This window comes from Erinaceus europaeus, chromosome X, assembly GCF_950295315.1.
Source record: "Erinaceus europaeus chromosome X, mEriEur2.1, whole genome shotgun sequence".
Taxonomy (NCBI): Eukaryota; Metazoa; Chordata; class Mammalia; order Eulipotyphla; family Erinaceidae; genus Erinaceus; species Erinaceus europaeus.
The window spans coordinates 22,287,245-22,312,824 of NC_080185.1; the positions used below are offsets into that span (position 1 = coordinate 22,287,245).

Consider the following 25,580-nt stretch of genomic DNA (forward strand, 5'->3'; position numbering starts at 1 on the left):
TGAACCACACCCTGAAGACAAATAGACCAGAGCTTGTTTCAGCAAAGTGAGAAGTACTGGGTTTTGAAATAGATGCTTTTTTTTTTTTTTTCAGCAGAGCGGATGGAGCACCGAACTTGTGTTCTGGGTTCAATCACATTTACCACAGTGATGCTCTGGGTTTCTCCTTCTCTCCCTCTCTCAGAAATCAATCAATCAATCAAAAAAATTAAGGAAGAGATGTTTTCAGTACCCAAAAACTCAAATCCTATGATTTTCCATCTAATATTAAGGCCAGGGGGTGGTGCACTTGGTTGAGCGCACATGTTACAGGGTTCAAGGCCCCAGTCCCCACCTGTAGGGGGAAAGCTTTGTAAGTGGTAAAGCAGGTCTGCAGGTGTCTGTCTGTGTGTCTATCGCTCTCTCTCTACCCTCTCGGTTTCTGCCTGTCTCTATCCAATAAATAAAGACAATAAAAAAATTAGAAAAGTAAATAAAAGTGGTCCGGGAGGTGGCACAGTGATAAGGCTTTGGACTCTCAAGCATGATGTCCCAAGTTCGATCCCCGGCAGCACATGTGCTAGACTGATGTCTGGTTCTTTCTCTCTCCTCCTGTCTTTCTCATAAACAAACAAACAAACACATAAGTAATAAAAAACCCCCCAGGATGAACCTCTGGCTTCTGGTGAGAACAGGGTTTGAACTTGAAGCCCTTCTGCCTCAGAGGCTATGTACAGAGCCACTACACTAGGTCAGCACTCTGCGAAAACAAAAACTTATAATATTAAGGGCAGAGCTACAAGTTGAGTGAAAATTCAACTGAAAAGCAGACCGAAAAAGCCAGGAAAAGTGACCACTTTCAAAAGAGCACCAAGTTACACTGCACCTAAGCCTCACAGGCTCGTGCTCAGAGAAACAGTAGAGAAAGTGACCTGTGGGAGAAGAGAGCATTCTCCCTCCCAAGCAGGCAGGGAAAGCTGCTTGGAGATTCAACTGCTCCTGTGCAGTTCTCAAGGGCAGCTGTTGGCCATCCAGTTTGAAAGCTCCATAGGAAGAGCACCCGGAGCAAGGCTTCATCAGACAAGCCTGCGTGTGCAAACCCAAGTGGAAAAAGGCTCCTGGTACCAGAGCCGTCACTTACAGACCCATGAGCACTGGAGAGGCTGCTCTCTGTGGCCAAAGCCCAGGCTGGCCCACAGATACGAGAGCTGTCACCCGATAACCACATGCTGTCTAAAATCTGGTTCTGTCTCTACTGAGCGGTAGAGACAAGGAAAGCCAGAAATGATGTCAGCTAAAAGCTGATGTAAACAGGACAGGATCTAAATAACAGTGGCATGAAGTCGATGGTTGAGTGCCTTTTGTCCCAAACAACTGCAATTGACGGAAGTGCCAGAGATGAGACAAATGCATATTTACCAAATGTTCTTGGTCTGAATCCACGCCAACCCTAATGGAGAAACACAAAAATCAAATGAAACCTTGAAGTAAAAGCAAAGGAAAAATTTAAAAAAAAAAGGTTAATTCACATCTGTACACTGTCAGCCATTAGTTGTCTCAACACTGAAGCTATGGAACAGTTAATGTTTTCTTGTTTTTCTATGGCTGTTGATGTGGACTTTTTGGTGCTTGCCACTTTCCTTAGCAACAGCTTGGATCCGAAGTTGAGCAGGGTCTACTAATGATTCACTTCCTGCAAACCCACTTGCCATTTTTTTTTTAAAGGAACAATTTCTTCTTTGAACGTTAAGTCCATCATAAATACAGGCAGGGAAAACAACGTCAACCCAGTTACCAAATAAGAACTGCCGGGCAGTTCCAAATACAAGGCTGGCACAATGCAATTCTGGGCAGGAGTTACATGTTTTGAGACCTCTCGGCTCTCATGGCAACATTTTGTTATGATGACTGAAGCAAGTCCAATTACAGGTTGTTTTTTTTTTTTTTTCCCCCTGTAGGCTAAAGGAAAGGCATTCACCTTGGTTCTCTGTAATTCTTTTCATATCTGCTTAAAATTCCTGCTGTCTCCCAGGGAACAAGCTTCATTGTGAAGAAGGTCTCATTCTCATTCTCTCTCTCTCTCTCTCTCTGTCTCTGTCTCTCTCTCACTCATTCACTCAATCACTCACTCACTCACTCACTCACTCACTCACTCACTCACTCACTCACTCACATCTTAATGTGAGTACTCGCCAAGTTCATTCATTACTTCTCGAAACTCTCAGATCGTCTCCCTTTTCCACTCTAAATGGGCCTCCTTCTGACTCATGGGGTCTGTAGCAATAGGCCGTAGGCCTTCTAAGCTGCCAAACCCTCTCCTGGAGCTAGCTAGCTAAGGCACAGAACTCAGTGGGCTACTACTGTGATAAAAACTGTGAGCGGCTTTTGACCCAGGTTCAAGTTGTAGGTCCTTTGTGCGCATTCAAGACATAAACTAATCCCTCCCTCTCACCACCACCACCCCATCCTATCTTGCCACCCTTTTCCCATTGGTCTCTTCTCTGGGCCTTATATTAGCCATGCCCAACTCTTCCTCTCCCCAAAGCCCTGTCCTATTCTAGGTCTTTGCTCACATGATGTTCCCTCTATCTGAAATGCACTGTCTTTTTTTTCGTCTGGCTTACGGTGGTATGGGGGGATTGAGCCTGAGACTTTAGAGCCTCAGGCATGAGGGTCTCTTTGCAGAACCATCATGCTGTCTATCCCTGCCCTGCCGCGCCCCTCATTTTTTGTCCCCTTCTTTTTTTTGAGTTCCAAGTGAACCATTCTAGGACTGCTTCAAGCAGATTCCTTTTTTGCCTCTTGGGCGATAACAGCACTGTCTAGATTCCTCCAGCACAATACATATCACAGTAGAGCATAGTTATTTTACCTGTCAGTCTCCCCAAATAGACTGTGAGCTCCTTGAGGGTAAAGGCCATGTCTCAAGTCATCTCTGTATCCCCAGAGTCTAGCACAGTACCTGACACACAATAGGTGCTCAAATGTTTATCGATTAATGTCAACACAGAAAAAAATAGCAGTGTGAGAAGCTGTAGCCGTAGCAGCCCGGAAAATGAGTAACACCAAAGGGGTGGGGGTGGGGGGATGCAGCAAGTGAATCATGATCAAGTACTTAACACCAGATGGCCATGACTAGATTCATTCATTCAAAAGAAGGCTCATTTCTTCTCTGTTAAAGCACCCTAAAGCTATGTAACGTCTCAGTCACACTGAACTCTAAGCACATCTGTGCAGCTAAAGTGACATCTAGTGGTCTCGGTGGGAACACACTTGTAATACTCAGATGGAACATTATCAGAAGGTGATCCAATGCAATAAACATTTATAGTGCTCCTATTATCTACCAGGCATTGCGCTAGGCACGGGGCATAGATATGAATTAGACACGGCCCCTGCCCTCCAGGAGCTCACAGACTCGTGGGAGAGACAGACACGGCTCGAAAGTAATCTCCAAGAGCTGTGCAGTTGAGGAAAGCTGGGTTCCAACCTGGCCTCAGAGCCCTTCCGGCCCTGTGGATACAGCCCTTGGGACTGGCACTGCATTTCCAGAAGAACGGAGGGGGGGAAGAATAAAATCTACCACACAGAGCTGCTGCAAGGATTTAAATGAGGAAATGTATCCAGAGGCTCTGAAAGGTTGTCTGATGCGTCAGCCTCTCACTAAACGCTGGCTCTTGTGACAACAGCATTATTCCAAAGCTGACTGAAGCAAGTGCTGTACTAGAGACACCAAGCAGACACACAAGTGGTTCCAACCGAAGAGCGGAGGGCAAGAGCAGGAGGCATTTGAGCTGAGTCATTTCCTGGCAGCAGGAGAGATCTCCCAGCAGAGGGAACGGCATGAGCAAAGGCTTGAACAAGTCCAGTTTGTGTGGTAATGGACAGGGAGCCAAACGCCACTGTCACAAGGGATGGAAGAGCGCATAGTGCGGTTAACTGGCTGGTTCGAAGTCAGGACCCGTTGTGCAAGAGAGCTCCTTTTCCTTGCTTTAGCCCTTCCCCATTAGGGAAAGAGAGAGAGAGGCTGGGAGTATGGATCGACCCCTGTCAACGCCCATGTTCAGCGGGGAAGCAATTACAGACGCCAGACCTTCCACCTTCTGCATCCCACAATGACCCTGGGTCCGTACTCCCAGAGGGATAAAGAATAGGAAAGCTATCAGGGGGAAGGGATGGGATACAGAGTTCTGGTGGTGGGAATTGTGTGGAGTTGTACCCCTCTTATCCTATGGTTTAGTCAATGTTTCCTTTTTATAAGTAAAAAATCAAAAATAAAATAAAATAAAAACCCTCCAAGATTTCCAAGTGGATATTTTTTAATCTATTTTATTTGATAAGACAAAGAAAGAAATTGAGAGGGATGAGGAAGGTAGAGAAGGAGAAAAAGAGACACCTGCAGACCTGCTTCACCGCTCACAAAGCGCACCCCTGCAGATGGGAATTGAAGGAAACCTGGGTCCTTGCACATGGTACTATGTGCACTTAACTGGGTGTGTACCACCTGGCCCCTTGAATTTTAAAACCCCAAACTCCTTACTTTGTCCTACAAGATCCAAAAGTAGGGGCTCATGGGTCACAGCTGCTACACTTCCTATTTTTGGTTAAGGATGTAGTACTAGAAAACAATCGTACTAATTTGACAAATTGTGGCTATTCTCATGGTAAAAGTTGATTCCTTGGGACAGTGGCCAATCCCTACAGGATCTTCTTCCATCACTGCCTTCCAGCTGCATTGACACTTTTCCTGTTCATTAAATAGAAGTCCAAATGCGCTGTCCATTGCGCAACAGAGCCCCCTATTAGTTAAATACACAGGGCAAGTGTGTTTCTGCCTCAGGGCTTTTGCAGTCGCTTTCCCTCTCTGTCTGGATAGTTCCTCTTCCTGATCACTGTTTAACTAGTGATACCTTGTCATTCAGGTAGACTGACTTTAAATATAACTTCAGAGGCCTCTCCTGGCCTCTTTATATAAAATAAATACCCCCAACCCCAGGCACTAGCACAGTACTTGTCACCACAGCATTTAATAGCATCTGCAATTGTTATCTTCATTCATCTGCAGTCTGTCGTCTCCCACTAAAGTATACATAGGCTTTATGAAACCAAGGATCCTTTCCACTCTATTCCTACCAATGGAGCTCTCTGGAGCATTACCAACAATTAGTCTCTGTTGTGGGGTCTGTTCTGTGCATTACAGAATGTTTTAACAACATCCTTGGTCTCTACTAAGCTAAATACCAGCAGCTACCCCCTCTGATTGTGACAATCAAAAATGTCTACAGACACTGCCAAATATACCTTTGGGGAGCAAAATCACCCTCCTCCAATTGGAAACCATTAAGTGACACCTTAAAGCAGTGCCTGGTACTTGGTTGGTGCTTAATTAGTACTAAGAGCTCTCCAGATAGTATTAGCTTACCGAATCCTTACAGCAACCCCATGAAGTAGATACTACCACACACCCATAACAAATGAGGAAACTGAGGCTTTAAAAAGGCTAAAAAAAAAAACAACCTGCTCAAGAACATACAATTTGTAAATAAAGGAACAGGAACTTAGAGGCAAGCCTGAGTCCCAGCATGGATCTTAACCTTTAAGGCCTCACACCTCAAAATCATACAAGATAAGCCTCTGTTTGCGAAGAGATCAAAGCCCCAACAACAACAATGAATGCAAGGCAATATAAATAATTAAATGCCAACTGGACTACAGGGCAGGGCAGTTGTGACCACAGAGCTTGCGAAGCTCTAGAGGAGGATCTGACTGTATGCGAGTAGGTACATTTTTTTAGGGGTTTTTTTTCCCCCTTGGAGGAGAGGTGTGTGTGTGTGTGTGTGTGTGTGTGTGTGTGTGTGTGTGTGTGTGTGTGTGTGTGTGTGTGTGTGTGTGTGTGTGTGTGTGTGTGTGTGTGTGTGTGTCTGGAGGGTAGTAGTTAAGGAAGGAAACTGAGTCTTCTTCAAACACCAAGACTCTTTGGAAGAGCATTCTTTTTCCTAAATTATCTTAAATTGGATTTTGTTCTCTGTTGAACAAGAAGTCCTCATTTACAAGCTTTTGTGGGGGAAAAAAAAGAGTTTTGAGTCTCTCAAAATGTAGCAGTCTTTTATTGTGTGTATCACACGTCTAAAAGAAATTGAGGCTGGAAGATCCTCTGTCCACCGATCAAGTCTATGATTAGTACCTTAGAAACATTTAAAGCCTGGTTCTTTGCTTGTGAAATGGAGCGACTGTTAAGATAAATGTGTAAAATGCGCTTAGCACAATGCCCAGCACATAGCAGGTGCTCAACAAATGCCAGACCCGCCTTGAAATAACACTCAAGGTTAGAACAACATTCATTTTGTGTATTTCTTAGTCTGTACAATAACAGCACTAATACTGTAAGCAAGGGATTTAAATAGTAAAGTGAGCTAAAGACAAAACAGCATTCAAAGTATGATTTAAGGCTGGCCGGTCTTTAGAATGTTAAAAAAAAGAAAAGGTTAGATTAGAATGGGGAAAATGGAGAACTGATGCTATAAAACGTGAACCTTCTGAATAATACTGGTTCAAGACACTCAGTAACTCTTAAAGTCAATGAAGTTTTCAGCCAAACAGAACTAAAGTCTACACAGGGTTTATCAACACACAGCCTGCTGTAGCCATGGAAACAGATGCAGCAACTTTTGAGATACAAGGCCATTTCCCAATGGAATACATTTACAAGTACGCATTTAAGATGAGGGCCTTGCAATGACAACCTTGGACTGTCAGCTTCGAAGCAGTGCTGATCATAAAGATGAGAAAGAATGATAGATAATAACAAGGACAATTTGGGCTGAGATAAATGGGTCTGCCTTATATGTTGCTGACAGAAAAACTTTTCATCTGATCTGCTGACGTGGGCCAAAACCTTCAAATACATGCATATCCTTTGACCAAGCAATTCATTTCTAGAAATGCATCCTGAAGAAATTATCAAAACTGGCACCCAGGGCTGTGTACATTTGTCAGTGTTCACACTGCTAATGGTTATAGTAATAGCTAAGCCTTCAAATGGTGATGCTCATAGCAAAGTCCAAGTAACAATAAATACAAAGTCCAATGACAGGTGTTTGGTTGAATATATCATGATATACACAGCCACTGAAATAATGAGGGATACTTATTAACTAGCTAAATGTCTGTGTTATGTTACACTTAAAAATCAATATATAAGAATACCCATCATATTGTCCCTTTCGGTCAAAAATTATAAATATATATTATAGCAAGAGGTTTGGAAGGACATCTTTCAAAGTGTTAACAATGCTTTTCAAAAGGGGAGAAAAATGAAACATTACAAATGTAGACCCTAATATTCTCTCCTGAGGACAAGGAAGAAAAGCCTATGTTAGAATTTGATATTAAAGCAAGGTGCCTGATCAGTACTTACCTTATATGTAAGCATGACAGCATGGCAGTGGTACCACCACCAAACACCCACACAGTAAAGAACACAATCAGCAGCGTGGTGCTGAACATCATCTGCCGGGCGTACGTGGCAGTATCTCGAATGGCCAAGGCAAATGCCATTGCACCACGAAGGCCTACAGAAGGGAACAGAAGAGGGCGCGTGTGAAGAGCCACTGCCAATTCCAGATCAAGTCAGAAAAGCAAGGCACACGGACAGAAATCAGATGCACACAAGCAACAACATCCAGTGAGCACAGACCCATAGAGAACTGGATGATGTTGACAGACACGGATAACTGAGTAATTTCTTGAGATTTTCTTCTATATTTTCACACAGTAAACATCACACTTGACAGTCTCTCATTCTACCGGTCATGCGAAGCACAGACGTGTGTGAACACTGTGCTACAACCAAGACACAGAATAGTTTTATGACCCGCCTATCCCCAAATTCCTCTGTGCCATTTCTCTTTAGTCTAACCCTTGCATTACCCCTCCAAACCCCAGATCCTGCCTGGATCCTTATGCTCTTTTTCAGAGTGTCACTCAAGTGGAGCTGTTCAATACACACCCTTTTGGGTTGGGCTTCTCTCACCACAGTGTGCCTGAGCCTCACATGGCTGCTGTGTGCAGTAACCACTGTTCTTTCTCGGGTGATGGGGTAAGTACTCCATGGCATGGATGTACCACAGTGTGTGCTCATTCATTCCCACATTGGAAGAGAGAAAGAAAGACCATGAGGTGGTTTCCAGGTTTGGGCAATTATGAATAAAAGTGGCCCAAATCTTACAGGTCCTTCATGCAAAGAAGTAGTAATCTGTGTGAACGCACATGTTAGGAACAAAACACAGCATTTCATAAACAAGCAGCATGTGGTGTCTACCACAGAGCTACATCCTTGGCTACCAAAAACGAACTGATCTTCATCTTCCTTACTTTGTGGGACATGTTTCTGAGCCACAGATTTGGAACCACAATATAGGGGGGTGTTGTTAAAATTCAGAGGCTCTAGCTGGCCGGGATAGCTTCACGGGTGGGTAACAGAGACGACCAGAGACATACGGCTGGGCAGAGAAGCTGTATTTCTTTATTTAGGATCAACGATTTATAAACTAAGACAAACTAATCACCAAACAGAACTCTCCTGCCTCCTTCCCCCGCAGCAGCGCCAAGCACTCTCGAACTCTGGAACTCTGAAACCCTCTCGGGGTTCCTTGGGGCGGGGCCAAGCAGGCCCACGAAACTAGCAGGACTGATCCAATTTTCTTGGCAGGGGGAGAGCTAGAACAACCCAATGTAAAGCATACAACAGGGGGGGAAAACCCCAGAGAAGGCACTGTGGAACACAAGAAATAGAATTCTCTATTGGAGCTTGCAACTTCAATGTTAAGGCAGTCTAACAGGACCAGCACATTATTTCCAGTAGAAATCAAGCTGGCATATGTGCTGCAAGTAGGTACTCGAGTGTGGCAAAGAGAGGGAAAGTCATAACTTACCAGCAAACATCATCATGTGCTGAAAATTCGATCCAATCTTACTTCTTCGACCCAAATTGAGTAGGAGGGACAAAGGGTAAATATTGGCAGCTCTTCCCAAGAAAATAGCAACCTACAATGATGAATGGGTTAAGGATGGTTTCTGTTTGAGGACCATTATTAAGACTATCCGTACAAGTAGGTGAAAGACTGTCTTAAGAGGCTCTGTTCCTAACACAGTCTTGATTCTGGTGCTCAACAAGAGTACTGGTCAATGGGAATTTCTGCAGTGACTGAGGTATTTATTCTCTATCTGCATTGTTCAACCCAGCAGCGTTGAAGCTGGTCTGCAGGTATCTATTCTCTCTTCCCGCCCTCTCAATTTCTCTTTATCCCATCAAATAAAGAAAAATTATCTACACTGGAGCTAGTAACTATCTGTACTTTTATTGCTTTGCTTGGGCCTAGACGCCATGATAGCCTAGCAGCACAGAGGACACTTGCATGTTGGTTTCCAATACCATTTCCCAACTAGAGGAGTCAGGAGGAGCTCCTTGCAGAAACAGCTGATTCCAGGGCTGGGGCATGAAGTACGTAATTTGAGCCAGCAGCATTTTGAAGTTTCAGAAAGGAAGTATACCCACGAAAATAAAATTCTAAAACCCCATCTGGGGTTATGTCCAACAAATACAGAAAGCTATTGAGAGACCCCAGTAGTCAAAACAAGAATAATATGAGCACCACCACCACCAACAACAACAAAACAATTTAAATGTTGCTATACTATATTCCCCTCCAAAACAATATAAATACCAATGAGTCTGTTCTCTATAAACAGATGACACAACAGTGGCTAGGGATCAGGCTACCAGGTAGAGTGCAGGATTTACATATGCTGAGGCCCCGGGGCTGACACCCAGCACTGGATATGCTAGAGTGGTGCTCTGGCCTCTCTCACATACATGAAAGATATGCACCTTAAAAAAAATAAACAATAGACCTCCAATAGAGGGGATGGGGTATGATACTCTGGTGGTGGGAATTGTGCAGAACTGTACCTCTGTTATCCTATTTTTGTTTTGGAGGGGGGGGATCAATGTTTTACAGTTGACAGTAAATACAACAGTTTGTACATGCACAACATTTCCCCATTTTCCACATAACACTACAACCCCCACTAGGTCCTCTGCCATCATGTTCTAGGACCTGAACTCTCCCTCCTGACCTCACAGTCTTTCACTTTGGTACAATATACCAATATCCTACAGTCTTGTCAGTCATTATGAAATCAATTTAAAATAATAAGAATAAACAATGGAATAAATGGGGTGTGGGATCGATAAATCCCTCTTGTAAAAATGAAAAATAATTTGATAGATACTCTGTCTTTGTAGAAGTGGGACCTACTTCCCTAACCCGTAAGTGTGGGGTATGCATAGAGACTTAACTACAGGCCAGGTAACGGCACACCCAGTTAAGCCCACATAGTACTAAGTGCAAGGAGCCAGCTTTGAGCCCCTGACTCCCTACCTGCAGGGGAATGCATCACAAGAGGTGAAGCAGGTCTACAGGTGTCTCTCCCTCTTTTTTTTAAAAAAAATTTTAACTTTATTTATTGGATACAGAAGCCAGAAATCAAGGGGGGAGGGGTGATAGGGAGAGAGAAAGATATCTGCAGCCCTGCTTCACCACTCGCAATGCTTTCCCCCTGCAGATGGGGACTAGGGCCTCGAACCTGGGTCCTTGCACATCATAACATATGTGCTCACCAGGTGTGCCACCACCCGGCCCCTGTTTATCTCCCTCTCTATCTCTCCCTTGTCTCTGAATTTTGCTTATCCTATCCAATAAAACGGGGGGGGGGATGGCTGCCAGGAGCAGTGGATTGGTGGATTATCTCTCCCTTGTCTCTGAATTTTGCTTATCCTATCCAATAAAACGGGGGGGGGGGGGATGGCTGCCAGGAGCAGTGGATTGGTGGTGCCAGCACCAAGCCCCAGCAATAACCCTGGAGAGAGAGAGAGAGCGCGAGCCGGGAGGGGGTGGGGAAGCGACTTATCTACTAAGTAAAGTAGTGCAGTCAGGTAAAGGAAATGAATAACCTTACAATGGATTTACAATGGAGCAATTCAGCAAACGCTAACTCAGCCAAGTGATGAGGCTGGCTACCACTATTCACAATCAGAAAGTCATGGTAAATATACACAATCAAATAGTATGCAGTTGTTAAAAATGATGACATCATGAGCCAGGCGGTAGTGCATCGGGTTAAGCGTACATGGCTCAAAGTACAAGGACCAGACCAGCGTAGGGATTCCAATTAGAGCCCCTGGCTCCCCAACTGCAGGGGGGTCGTGAAGCAGGTCTGCAGGAGTCTGTCTTTCTCTCCCCCACTTGGTCTTCCCCTACTCTCTTGATTTCTCTCTGTCCTATCTAACAACAACAGCAGCAACAATAACAACAGAGAAAAGATGGACACCAGGAGCAGTAGATTCATAGTACAGGCACAAAGCCCCAGCAATAACCCTAGAGGAAAAAAAAGTGACTAGATCGCAACCTAATCAACACAGTGAGTGCCACCTCAGCATGCTTCACCTCAGACTGTGTGGAATGACAACCCTTCAGCTTCATCACTCGGGTGAGACCTTTCCTTTCATAGTATTCTCTAATTCCATCCCAGGTGGTTCACTTTCTAACAAAGTCCCAAAACCTAGAGATATACACCAGGTTCTGTGAGAGAGAGAGAGAATATGTTCACATGTATCCATAAACAAGTGCAAAATATATACCTAAAAGCAGAAGTACACTAGAGTTTGCAGTGGGTACCCCTCAACACTTCCTCTCCTCTATTCCAACCTTTGGGTCCATGATTGCTCAACAATTTGTTTGGCTTTGTATGTTAACTCTCTTTTCAGACACCAGGTTCCAGATGACAGCATGATGCCGACCAGGCTTCCCTGGACTGAAGACCCCACCAATGTGTCCTGGAGCTCCGCTTCCCCAGAGACCCACCCTACTAGGGAAAGAGAGAGGCAGAATGGGAGTATGGACCCACCAGTCAACGTCCATGTTCAGCGGGGAAGCAATGACAGAAGCCAGACCTTCCACCTTCTGCACCCTACAATGACCCTGGGTCCATGCTCCCAGAGGGATAGAGAATGGGAAAGCTATCAGGGGAGGGGGTGGGATATGGAGATTGGGTGGTGGGAATTGTGTGGAGTTGTTTTGTCAATGTCTCCGTCTTAAATTAAAAACAAAAAGACATCATCTCCTTTTACACATCTCAGATGGATCTCAGTTATTATGCTGAGTGAGGTAATCCAGGAAAAAGTAGGCTTCATAACTTCCACTCATGGGTGGAAGTTATGAAGCCACGATAGGGGCCAGGCGGTGACACACCTAGCTTTTCTTTTTTTAAAACTTTCTTTTCTTTTTTTAATTATCTTTACTTATTTATTGGATAGAGACAGCCAGAAATCGAGAGCGAGGAGGGGACAGAGAGGAAGAGAGACAGAGAGACACCTATAGCACTGCTTCACTGCTCGTGAAGTTTTCCCCTGTAGGTGGAGACCGGGGACTCGAACCTGGGTCCCTGCACATTGTAACATATGAGCTCAACCAGGTGCGCCACCACCCGGCCCTGACACACCTAGTTAAGCGCATATATACTAGTGCTCACGGACTCAGGTTCAAGCCCCTGGTCCCCTGTAGGGGGAAGCTTCACAAGTGGTGAAGCAGGGCTGCAGGTGTCTCTTGTCCATATCTCCTCTCCCAATTTCTCTCTCTCTCTCTATCCAATGATACATTAATAAAAAATATATTATTAAGAAAAGAAGCGAGGATAGTAAGGGAAATCGTAAAGGTGGAACTTGGACTGGGTATGGTGTATTGCGCCAAAGCAAAGGACTCTGGGGAAGGAGAGGAGAGAGGGGTTCTAGAGTCATGGTGCATGATGTTTGGAATAGGAACTAGGTTGGGGGAGAGAGGGTCTTGCAAAAGCCTTTCATGGGGAGATAAGAAGTTGTACCTATGTGTGAACAACTGCACTATAAACCATCCTCCCGCCCCCTGGATAAAGGATAATACACCCCAAACCTAATGAGAATATCACTCTACTTCTGTGGCCTTCCTTCCAAGGAAAGAACACTCCCAGCCAAATCACAAAGAAAACATCAGGGACCTAGAGGGGAGTAGAATTGTTATGTGGGAAACTGAGAAATGTGAACAGGGGTCGATGGCATAATGGTTTATGTAAAGAGACTCTTATTCCTGAGGCTCCAAAGTCTCAGGTCCATGGTGAATTCACCCTCTTTTTAAAAAATATTTATTTATTCCCTTTTGTTGCCCTTGTTGTTTTATTGTTGTAGTCATTGTTGGATAGGACAGAGAGAAATGGAGAGAGGAGGGGAAGACAGAGAGGGGGAGAGAAAGACAGACACCTGCAGACCTGCTTCACTGCTTGCGAAGCGACACCCCTGCAGGTGGGGAGCCGGGAGCTTGAACCAGGATCCTTATGCCGGTCCTTGCGCTTTGCACCACCTGTGCTTAAGCTGCTGCACTATAACCTGACTCCCGAATTCACCCTCTTTACCCTATCTTGGATAGAGCTTGAAGATATCACGTTAAGTGAGATAAGTCAGAAACAGAAGGATGAATATGGGATGATCTCACTCACAGAAGTTGAAAAACAAGATCAGAAGGAAAAACACTAAACAGAACTTGGACTGGAGTTGGTGTGTTGCACCAAAAAAGCAATTACAGAAGCCAGCCCTTCCACCTTCTGCACCCTACAATGACCCTGGGTCCATGCTCCCAGAGGGATAGAGAATGGGAAAGCTATCAGGGGAGGGGGTGGGATATGGAGATCGGGTGGTTGGGGGGAGGGTTTGGGTCCTGAAATATGATGGCACAGGACTAGTGGGAGTTGAACTGTTATGTGGGTATGTTATACATGTACAAAGTATTGTATTTTACTGTTGACTGTAAATCATTAATCCCCAAATAAAGAAATTAAAAAAAACAACCATAGTATAAGTATGCCCTCCTTCACCCCCCAAAAAAAAAGTTCAAGGAGCATTCAAAATGTGAAAATGAAATCTTGTACAAAGATCGCATTGTTAAAGACAGAAGTGGCCAAAGCAAAAAAAAAAAAAAAAAAAGAAAAGAAAAGAAAATATCAAGGGGTCAGGCAGTAGCACACCTGGCTAAGCACACACATTACAGTGTGCCAAGGGAGCAGGTTCAAGCCCCTGGTACCTACATTCAAGGGGAAAGCTTTGAGTGGTGAAAGCAGTGCTGCAGGTGTCTGTCTCTCTCCCTATTTCCCCCTCCCTCTCAATCTCTGTTTCTATCTATGTAATAGTAATAATAACATGTATATCAAGGAAACCATCAAAAAATACCAACTGTGGGAAATTTTACAAAAAAATATCTGACTGGATACCCCGTAAAACTGTCAAAGGGCAGGGGCCGGGCAGTAGCTTAGCTGGTTGAACACACATGTTACAACGTTCAAGGATCCAAGTTCAAGCCCCAGGTCTCCACCTACAAGGGGAAAGCTTTGTGAGTGGTTAAGCAGTGCTGCAGGTCTCTTTGTCTCTCTCCCTCTCTACCATCCCCTCCCCTCTCAATTTCTGGATGTCTCTATCCAATAAATAATAAATTAATAAAATATATTTTAAGAATATTTAAAAGATACTACCAAAGGATATTAAGAAACTGATTAAAGGGGGGGGTGAAAACTGTCATGGTAACCAGATCCTATGGAGACACAGTCTAAATGAAATGTGAAATGTGACATCCTGGATCATAAAAAGGATGTTGAGTAGAAGTGATATGTGCATTCTCTGGATTCTGCCCACAGAAGGAATTGGCAAAGATAAGACGAGCCATCTTGGATTCAAGGAACAAGAGTCTCTCCTTAAGGATGGGAACAAGAAAGTTGTTTGGGTTCCTGATGACTTTTGGAGCACACTGGTTTAGATTGGCACACAAGAGACTTTTGTGTGTGGGTGCTTAAGCCTTGCTGAATTTTTTTCCTTTGGCTCATGAAACCAAACCTACAGTCGGAATTCATACAGTCACCAAGAGGCCCATTCCCTTGTGGTCAGGGTAAATTTCCTTTGTAAGATTTTGTACTGAGGAACTTTCATTCCTAGTAGACTCAGAAACCAAGTAAGAATATTTAGCCTTGCTTCTGCAACAGTACAGAAGATGAAGCCACTTGACCACTCAAAATTTTCTCTAAGACTAGCAGGATGTGGTTATAGATTTCATGGAAATTTGTCATCTAGATTTCATCTAAATTTGCCATCTAAACTTCTCTTATTAACAGAGCTCTAGCTGCTTTGTTTGTTTGCCCGAAGTTCATTCCCAGAAGACTAACACTCTGCAGAATGGCATTTCAGTTAATACCTCACTTCCTTTTCTTTTTTTAATTGTTTTAATTTATTCCCTTTTGTTGCCCTTGTTTTTTATTGTTGTAGTTCTTTTTATTGTTGTCGTTGTTGATGGACAGGACAGAAATAAATGGAGAGAGGAGGGGAAGATAGAGAGGGGGAGAGAAAGATAGACACCTGCAGACCTGCTTCACCGCCTGTGAAGCGACGCCCCTGCAGGTGGGGAGCGGGGGGGCTCAAACCGGGATCCTTACTCCAGTCCTTGCGCTTTGTGCCATCTGTACTTAAATACCTCACTTTCTAACAGAGATCCTTCTTCAGAGTTTTGATTAAAAATATTTCTGCTAATCTCTTTGGCAGAACTGTCACTCTGAAATGCTTTTCAAAACACATCTTCTGAAGCCCGAACAGTTTTCTAAAGATCATATGTGGGGGGAGAGGGTGGGAAGACAGTAGAACATCTGGTAGAACTTATACATTACTATGCACACAGGGAGTCGGGCGATAGCACAGCGGGTTAAGCACAGGTGGCGCAAAGCGCAAGGACCAGCATAAGGATACCATTTCGAGCCCCTGGCCCCCCACCTGCAGGGGAGTCACTTCACAGGCCGTGAAGCAGGTCTGTAGGTGTCAATCTTTCTCTCTCCATCTCCGTCTTCCCTTCCTCTCTCCATTTCTCTCTGTCCTATCCAACAACAACACCATCAATAACAACAACTACAACAACAATAAAAAACAAGGGCAACAAAAGGAAATACATAAATATTTAACCCACTGCGCTACCGCCCGACTCCCTAAATAAATATAAAAAAATTACTATGCCCATAAACCTGGGTTCAAGTCCCTAGTCCCCACCTGCAGGAGGGAAGCTTCACAAGTGGTCCAACAGTGCTATAGGTTGGGGTCTCTCTCTCCCTCTATCTATCCTCCCCTTCCTTCTCAATTTGTCTCTAACCAAAATAAAAATTTTAAAAAGATATATACATATGGCCCGCTGACATGAAAAAAACACGCTTCGCTTATTAGAGAAGGCACATTAAAACCACACTGAGATTCTATACTACACCAGTGAAGAAGGTCTACATCAACGGAACAGGAATTGACAAGTGTTGGTGGAGCTATGGAGAAAGGGGAACTTTGCTACACTGCTGGGAGGAATGCAAAGTGGGGCAGCATCTTAGGAAACGGTATGGAGAGTCCTTACACAGATATAAATGGAATCTCTTTGTGAGCCTGTAAAACCACTCCTCGGCATATAGTCAAAGGGTGTGGAAACAGTAACAGAAGTAACATATGCACCACTGTGTTCACAGCTGCATTATTCACAATAGCCAAAATATGGAAGCAACACAAAAAGCCCAAGGGCAGATAAGTAGATTAAAGACAGCATGGGCTACATATTCACTAGAATACTATTCTGTAATTGGAAAAAGGTGATATTCTATCCTTTGAGACAAAATAGCTAGAACTGGAGGTGATTATGATTAGTGAAATAAGAAGGTGAAAGGAAACTACTGGATAGTTTCTCTTAGATGTGGAATGCAGGTAGTTGAAACATATGAACTGAGAGAGAGAGAGAGAGAGGGAGAAATCCAACCTACTTCTAAGATTGTGAACACTATAGTGGTTATCAGAAGGGTAGGGCCACAGAACTTTAATTGTGGGTACAGTGTGGGACCATACCCTTGTAATCTTATAAAACATTATTAAACAAATAATAAAATCATATTGAAAATAATCTTTTATTTAAAAATTCACTAATTCAAATGCCCCTCTCTGTAACCATAATTTCTTCCCATGTTTCATACTCATCTACCAAACCTGGACCATTCTTCTACCTCCCTGAGATCTTTATCCAAAGAGGTTTCAATTTTTCCCTCAAAAAAAAAATCCTCTCTCACTTCTTCACTTCCATTTCCATAGGCTGGGGAGACAGAAGAGAGGTTCTATACTTGACTTTCATGACTGAGGCCTAGAGGTCTGAGGTTCAATTCTCAGCCCCACCATAAGCCAGAAACTGATCAGTGCTCTGGTCTCCCTCTCAGCTTGGTCTTTCTCTTTCTCTGTCCCCCTTTCTCTCAAGTAAAACATAAATCATTAAAAAGAGGATGGGGGTGGAGAGGCTCTTGGCTCTTGGTATATGATAATGAAAAAGGACTTAAGTTAGGGAAGAGAGTGTCTTGTAGACACCTATGATGGGAAGATGGGAGGTTGTACCTGTTGTATCTGTCAGCAACTATACTATCAATCAAGAAGCCCCAATAAAGTGAAAACAACAGCCAGCATAATGTTCTTTCTAGTCCTCTATGTCTACGTGTCTCCTGTTTTCTTTTTTTTTTTCCTCCAGGGTTATTGCTGGGGCTTAGTGCCTGCACTATGGATCCACTGCTCCTGGGGGCCATTTCTTCTCATTTTCTTGCCCTTGTTGTCCTTATTGTCATTTTTGCCATTGATGTTGTTGGATAGGACAGAGAGAAATGGAGAGAGGAGGGGAGACAAGAGAGGAGAAGAGAAAGACAGATACCTGCAGACCTGCGTCACCACTTGTAAAGTGATCCCCCTGCAGGTGGGGAGCCAGGGGCTCGAACCGGGATCCTTATGCTGGTCCTTGCACTTTGCACCATGTGAGCTTAACCCACTGTGCTACCACCCGACCACCCCCCACCCGTTTTCATGGCACTGAATGGACCTATCTCTTTTCTTTAAGCTTATGGTTTTATATTACTGGATAAAGCCATAAAAAGGGGCAGACTGATTTCACTGTTAAAACCTAGTCCTCGGGAGCCCCTCGGGCAGTGGCACACCTGGTTAACTGCACACAGTGCTAAGCACAAGGATCTAGATTCTAGCCCCCAGGCTCCACACCTACAAGGGAGATGCTTCACAAATAGCAAAGAAGGTCTACAGGTGTCTGCCTTTCTCTTCCCCTCTCTACCTCCTCCTCCCTCTCTATCTCCCTCTCTCTCTCCTCTCTCAATTTCTCTGTCCTAGCCAATAAAATGGAAGGGAAAAAATGGCCACCAGCAGTGGATGCGTAGTGCCTGCACTGAGCCCCAGAGATAACCCTGGAGGGAAAAAACAAACAAACAAATAAACAAACACCTAGACCTCAAACTCAAATGGGTTCCCCATACTGCTCAGCAATCCTGCTACATTTGTTGGTCTACACACTCACCACTCTCTAAACTATCGGACTGTCAGAAAAGTCGTGACACATTTTTGCAAAGGGAAGTATGTCATGACCTTTCGGACAGCCCAGTAGTTTTAAACCTTCTCACAACTCCTATCACCTGTGGAAGGCCATCTCCTGGCATTCACCGTTGGGTAGTCCCTACTCACTGCAGCAGGGCTGGGTTGTGTGATCAGTAGGATATGGCAGAACTGAACATGGTATGTTACTTCCAAAATTGGGTTCTCCAAGGTACTTTGAGGGCTGGGAGATAGTTCACCTGATAGAGTGTGAGTCACACCATGTATGAAGCCACAGCTTCAAGCCCTGGTACCACATCATCCCCACGGATGACACCAGCGGAGGAGACCCATGGGTGGTGGACCTGTGGTGTCTGTTCCTTATCTCTCCTGGTTCTTCTTCTCGGTCTCTCTTACCCAATTCTAAAATAATAAATGAAAAAAAAAAGGCCTGAGGAGGTCACTGAGAGATGATACCATGTATGTGTGAGGACCTGCTGGTACATCAAAAAATTAAAATGAGGGGACTGGGTGGTGGCACACCCAGTTAAACGTACATTACCAAGCACAAGGACCTGGGTTCAAGCTCCTGCTTCCCACTGACAGGGAGGGGGATACTTCATGAGTGGTGAAGTAGGCCTGCAGGTGTCTCTCTTTCTGTCTGCACATCCCCTCTCTATTTCTTTGTTCTATCCAATTAAAAAAAAAGAAAGGCTGCTAGAAGCGGTAGATTCACAGTGCTAGCACCAAGCCTCCCAGTGATAACCCTGGTGGCAGAAAGGAAAATGAAAAGGCACTTTTGGTTTCCTCCTTGGTGCTCTGTGAGCTCACTCTCACCCATGAGCTGCCTCAGTGAAGAAGGCCAAGTGGAGAAAAACTCATATCCAGCTGTCACATAAATCGGCATGGTGTGGGTGTCTCAGTCCCTGTTTGTCAGGTCTTCAGAAACTGGAAAGCCCAAAGCACGAGCGCAACCTCAAAGGAGCTCCAGAGTCACCTGGTTGAGCTGCCCCTGGATCACGAACACCGTTCAGTGTTATTGCACGCAGAAATGTCAGTCTGTTATTTGAAGATGCTAAATAGCCGGAATGATTCGTTACACAACATATCACTGACGGACCACCTGCTCCTATCTTAACTCTCAGCTTATCTTACCTCCTGCTTGACAGATAAAAATGAGAGTCACAGGCAGGAATCTCATCTTGCAGATGTCTCTTCCTCTCTATAGATCCTATCTTCTGCTGGAACAATGGGGCGGTGTGTGTGTGTGTGTGTGTGTGTGTGTGTGTGTGTGTGTGTGTGTGTGTGTGTGTGTGTGTGTGTGTGTGTCTCCTCCCACTGAAGGCCAATCCTGCCCCCACATGCTTTGGATCCTGTTACCTCTTGCCTCCTCAGGAGGCTGGAGCTACTGATTCCTCTCTTTCATGTACTTAGCTTCTCCCTTTCAACTGCATTTGAAAGACTCAACTGGAGATGAAGGTTGAAGGGAGAGGAAAGTGGCCTCTCCCTTTCATCACCTTCCTCTGTGGCAGAGGCCAAGCCCCCATCGCCCCCCCCCCAAGTATGTACGCTTTCTTCCTATTGTCAAGTAACTGAGGAGGACCCACTTGATCTTTTGGAGTTGGCAGAAAGGTAGGAGACTTTTTCTGGCACTTATCATTTCAGTCTGTCAGTACTGCCTGTGCAATAATGGGAAATATAATAAATGAAATAGGGAAAAAAAAGACATCTTTGATTTACCTATTTATTTTACCAGAGCACTGTTCAGTTCTGACTTATGGTGGTGCGGGGAACAGAACCTGGGACTTTGGGGCCTCAGGTATGAGAGTCTCCTTACAGAACCATTATGTTATCCACCCCTGCTAGAAGGACATTTTATATAATTAAATGTACTGGGATGAGATACGGAGTTCTGGTGGTGGGAATTGTGTGGAACTGTACCCCTTTATTCCATTGTATAAATTTAAAAAATTCTTAGAAAAAAATAACTCTTTAAGAAATAATAATAATGATGATGATGTTTTAAAATAAAATTCAAATTACCGCTGTATATAGAGAAACATGGGGGCAGGCGGTGGCACACTTGGTTAAGTGCCTACATTACAGTGCACAAGGATCCAGGTTCAAGCCCCTGGTTCCCACCTGCAGGGGGAAAGCTTCGTGAGTGGTGAAGCAGGGCTGCAGGGGTCTCTCTCCCTCGCTATCTTCTCCTCTCATTTTCTGTCTCTATACAATAACAGATAAATAAATAGAACATTAAAGATTAAAAAAAAGAAAAACATGTATTCATACACGGCACACATCCAAAAAAACAGAGATGAAACTCACTTAAATTAAAAAAAAAAAAAAGGCCCAGGGAGATAATACAACAGATATGCACTAGACTTTCATGTCTGAGGTCTGTAGGTCCTAGGTTCAATCCCCAGCACTACTATAAATCAAGAGCTAAATACTGCTCTGGTGTCTCTCTCTCTCTAAAATAAAATAAATCTTTAAAGTTTGCAAATAGAACACATAAGCACTGTGGAGATGGTTCAGTCTGCATAATACAATATTTACATGCCTCAGGCCACAGGTTTAATCCCTAAAATCTCTAGGGCAACCTCTGTTCTTTCTCCCTTCTTTCTTATCTTCTCTTTCATAAAAAAATAAATCTTAAAAAAAAACAACCAGAACACATAATAATAAAGGATACAAAAGCTCCTACTACAAATGTTGGGTTAAAGACGTGGTTCTGGAAGGTGAAGAGTGTCAGGCCCATGTAGGAGAAGATGAAATTCTCTGCCAAGAAATTGAGAAGCTCGAACAACTGCAATCAAAGGGGGAAAGGTTAGTTGGGTAGATAAAGCTCCACGATTTAAAAGTCTATGCGCTAATAAGTGAGACATAGTTCAGACATGTACAGTTCATTTGTAGGCACCAAATTATGGGATTCATGGGGGAGGGGGGTAAGGACACAAAGGAAGAGATGACATTTCATTTCTAGTTCCACAGAAGCCAGAAATGTCACCTTCCTTTCACCAATCCCCAAATTCAGTTGCTCTTATCCTCCCTCCATTCCCCCCCCCCAACACCATCAATGTATTTTTGTGGAATGGCCCCTTACTGTCCCTGCATGCTGCCTTAGTTCTAGCCCACCCACAATGCTATAGAAGCATCGTGACTGCTATCCCCTATGGATCTCAGTGTCCTGTGTGCACATAACTAGGTGTACCACTACCCGGCCCCTTTCATATGGCTTTTTGCAATTTCTACATAGATTGGCCAAAATCAAAACACAGAACAAAATCAAAACACAGAAAAGTTGCAGGAAATTCAGCTTCCAGTGTCCATCATTACAGTTTTCTTTTTTCTTTAAAGCAGTTTTAAAAAGCGCTTTATTTTATTTGATAGGACAGAGAGAAATTGAGAGGGGAGAGGGAGATGAAGAGGGAGAGAGACAGAGAGACATTTGTAGACTTGCTTCACCGCTTGTGAAGCTTCCCCCTTGCAGGTGGGAACCAGGGGCTCGAACCCAGGTCCTTGCGCATGGAAATATGTGCACTCAACCATGTGTGCCACTGCCTGACCCCTCCCAATAAAGCTTTTGTTTGTTTGTTAAGATTTATTTTATTTCACGAGGAAGAGGGAGGGACAAGAGAGAGAACCAGAGCATCACTCTGCTAGATGATGCCAGAAATCAAACTCAGGACTCCATGCTTGTGAGTCCAGTACTGTGCCCACTGTGGCACCTCCCAGTCTACTGTCAGTAACGTTCTATTGGCACAGTCCCTCTGTTTCATGTATCCTCCTGTGGCTGCTTCTGTGCTCCGTGTCAGAACTGAATAGGTGTGACAAGCACCCTGTATTCCCCCCAAACCTCAAATGTGAACTTTCTAGTCCATCACAGGAAGTCTTCTCATTCCTATTTTGTGGATTACAGTCGCTGCATTGTTCCAGAGCCTGGTCCTGCTACTTACTGCCTGTGTGATCAGGGACAAGTTTCTATGACTTTTCCAAGCTTCAGTTTACTCATCTTTAAAATGGGGGTATGAGTAGTACCTACCTCCCAGACTCATACATTTAAAATCATGTGCTTACTTGTTTTCATTTTTATTTTATTTCGTTTTTTACTAAGAAAGGAGCCCTAGATTAGGAGGACTGACTTGCAGAATGCCACATAGCTAGCAGGTAGGGGAGATCAGGAACCAGACCAAGGCACAGTGGCTCCTGAGCCCTGCTTGTGACAGTTTTGTGGGGCAGGAGACTCGTGTTCAAGGACAGCCATAGGTAACTCTGAACAGAGGAATACCAGATTACGGAGGACCTCAAATTCATTCACTCCAGAAGTCTTGAGTCCCTGCTCCATTACCAACACGTAAGTGGGTAGGGTGTGTAGGCACACAGCAGGGGCGGGTATGGCTTAGAAGATGATAGTGTGGAACTCAGTGAGGACCAAAACCCACATACAGAGTGAAATCTCACCGCAAGGCAGCTGTATGAGGGCTTTCTGGAAGCACTGTGTGCTAGCATAAAAGAATCTGAGCTTTTTTGTGCCTGCAAATTGGAAGTGTTTTGAAACTGATGTTTCTAAAGAGATTTCATTGCCCCCAGTGCCCTGAAGCTTCACAAGTGGTGGAAACAGTGGTGCGGATATCTCTCGTTTTCTTTATCTTCCCCTTCCCTCTCTATTTTTCACTGACTCTACTTAAAATAAACGAACAAAAATAAATGTTAAGGAAAAAAAAAAGCCACACTTAAGCAACAGGACTCACAAGGAAGCCTGAGAGCAGTTTGGTAAGCCCTGCTCCACAATTCACCACCTTCCATTTCTCAGCGTCACTTTGCTTTTTTGTTCCTGCCCAATGTGATGTTTCCCCTGAGAGGGTCTGACCCCTTTTCCCAGCTGTCTAGGCTCAGCATTTCCTCTCCCAGAGCTTTCCAGCTCATCAACCCTCACACCATTTCCCCTCCTCTAACTTCTTGTAGGACACGTGATCTGAAACACACAGGCTAAGGCTTCTATGTGGCTATTTCTTTCTTGTTTTGTTTTGTTTAAATGTAAGGAAGCTTTGTATTGCCAACAAGACTGGAAAGCTGGGGGCCAGGCAGTGGCGCACCTGGTTGAGCGCACATATTACCATGCACAAAGACCTGGGTTCAAGCTCTTCTCCTCCCCACCCCCCGAATGGGAGACACTTCATAAGCAGTGAAGCGGGTATGCAGGTGTCTCTCTTTCTTCATCTTTATCCTCCTTCTCGTCTCAATTTCTCCCTGTCTCATCTAATAAAATAGAAAGAAAAAAATTAAAAAGGAAAAATGGCCACCAGGAGTGGTGGATTCGTAGTGTAGGCACCAAGGTTCAAAATAGCCCTGGTGCAATAGAAAACAAAACAAAACAAAACAAACAAACAAACAAACAAAAAGCCTAGAAAACCCTACCCAGTTTTATTTCCCATACCACTATCTAGAAAAATGCCACAACCTGCTGATTTCCTTGTCTACTCAATACAGTGAATTACCCTGCAACAAGGATCTGTACTTCCAACAAATGCTTGAGGGAAAAAGCATCAGCCACACACTTCAAGTCTAGCTTCAGGAGAAAGAAAACACTATTTGCTCCCATTTTATGGTGAGTCCTTTCGAGACTACTCCTATTGTACCATAGACATTTGGCAAAACCGGACGCTTCCGTTTCTTGGTATAATTCTACTGGAGTATGCATTCGGTTCTATTCCAGCCATCACATATTCTTCATAGTATTATCCTGTCTACCGAATTAACTATGTGATGTTGTACCTCTTTCTTTTATAATTCCAGCCCAATCTCACATATAGTTGACAGTTCTGGAAAATTATGGTTTCACACTTTGCTGCATCAAGCAGCAGGGATCTAGTCAGATGGAATTAATCTTATCTCCATCACACAACAGATCAGGCAAACCTCAGTGATACTGCACTAAGTAAGTCACACAAATTTTCAGCTCCCCTGGTACCTATAAAGGTAATGTTTACATGGTACTTAAGTACACAACAGCACATTCTGAAGTAAAGTATCAATTATCAAGGGTTATACAAAGGGGAAAAAAAAAAAGACACTGTACTGCTCACAGAAATGCCCTTCATTCTGAGCCTTCAGTTAGTTGTAATCATTTTGCTGGTAAAAGGGACTGTAAATAAACAAAAAAAGCAACATCTATAAAGAATAAATGAAGCACAGTAAAATGACGTGTACCTGATGAGCTCCCATAACATCACAGTCAAGAGCCACTAGTTTGGTAAGGAAAGAAAAGGAGCTTGTTGACTGGCCATGACAATAACAGTGCCTAGCTACTCTGCTGACTGACCTCTATCCTAAAAGCTATCACCCTTCAACCTGCCAGTCTCATCTATACCTGGAGTCAGAGGAACAGGAACGGACATGAGTACACACTGTTTTGAATACATCAAAGATTCTTTTTCAGCAAAGGGTGAAAGTGAGGGAGGGAGAGGGAGAGGAAGTCACAAAGGTCTGCTTTACTGAAAAAAAAGGGAACAGGTTATTTACAAACTAAAAATTTTACCTGTTTAGTTCTATGCTGAGACTCAGTGGACAAATTGTTGTATGTATAATGAGCCTGAGTGATGCCGCAAAACAACACTGCAACAACACCTAGGGGGCAAAAAAAAGGAGTTCCAGGTTTACTCACAAGTGTCCAAACTTTCATACTGATAGGTTTGTTTTACAGAAGCAGACTAAATGCTTAGTGCTGAGTTCTCCAATAGTAATATAGTTTGTGGAAAGGAACCATTTCCATTGAGAAGCCATATATATATATTCTGAAGTGACAGCCTAAGAGCCTACAAGACAGCTCACCTTTTTTTTTATTGGGGAATTAATGTTTTACATTCAACAGTAAGTACAATAGTTTGTACATGCATAACATTCCCCAGTTTCCCATATAATAATACAACCCCCACTAGGTCCTCTGAATCCTTCTTGGACCTATATTTTCCCCCACCCACCCACCCCAGAGTCTTTTACTTTGGTGCGATACGCCAATTCCATTTCAGGTTCTACTTGTGTTTTCTTTTCTGATCTTGTTTTTCAACTTTTGAAAAAGTGTCTGTGATACCAGGCTGAT

General features: G+C 43.9%; 1 protein-coding gene across 2 annotated transcripts in view; it reads right to left on the bottom strand.

The window, feature by feature from the left end:
• The window catches only part of SLC9A6 (solute carrier family 9 member A6), a 99,429-nt gene that overhangs the window by 18,400 nt on the left and 55,449 nt on the right, over positions 1-25,580 (bottom strand). For both annotated transcript variants that reach the window (XM_060182815.1, XM_007534521.3), the window contains exons 9-13: positions 25,020-25,108; positions 21,174-21,287; positions 8,913-9,024; positions 7,397-7,550; positions 1,399-1,429 (exon numbers count right to left, since the gene is read on the bottom strand). In XM_060182815.1, the coding sequence (XP_060038798.1) occupies positions 1,399-1,429; positions 7,397-7,550; positions 8,913-9,024; positions 21,174-21,287; positions 25,020-25,108 (500 nt within the window). The remainder of the gene's footprint in view (positions 1-1,398; positions 1,430-7,396; positions 7,551-8,912; positions 9,025-21,173; positions 21,288-25,019; positions 25,109-25,580) is intronic.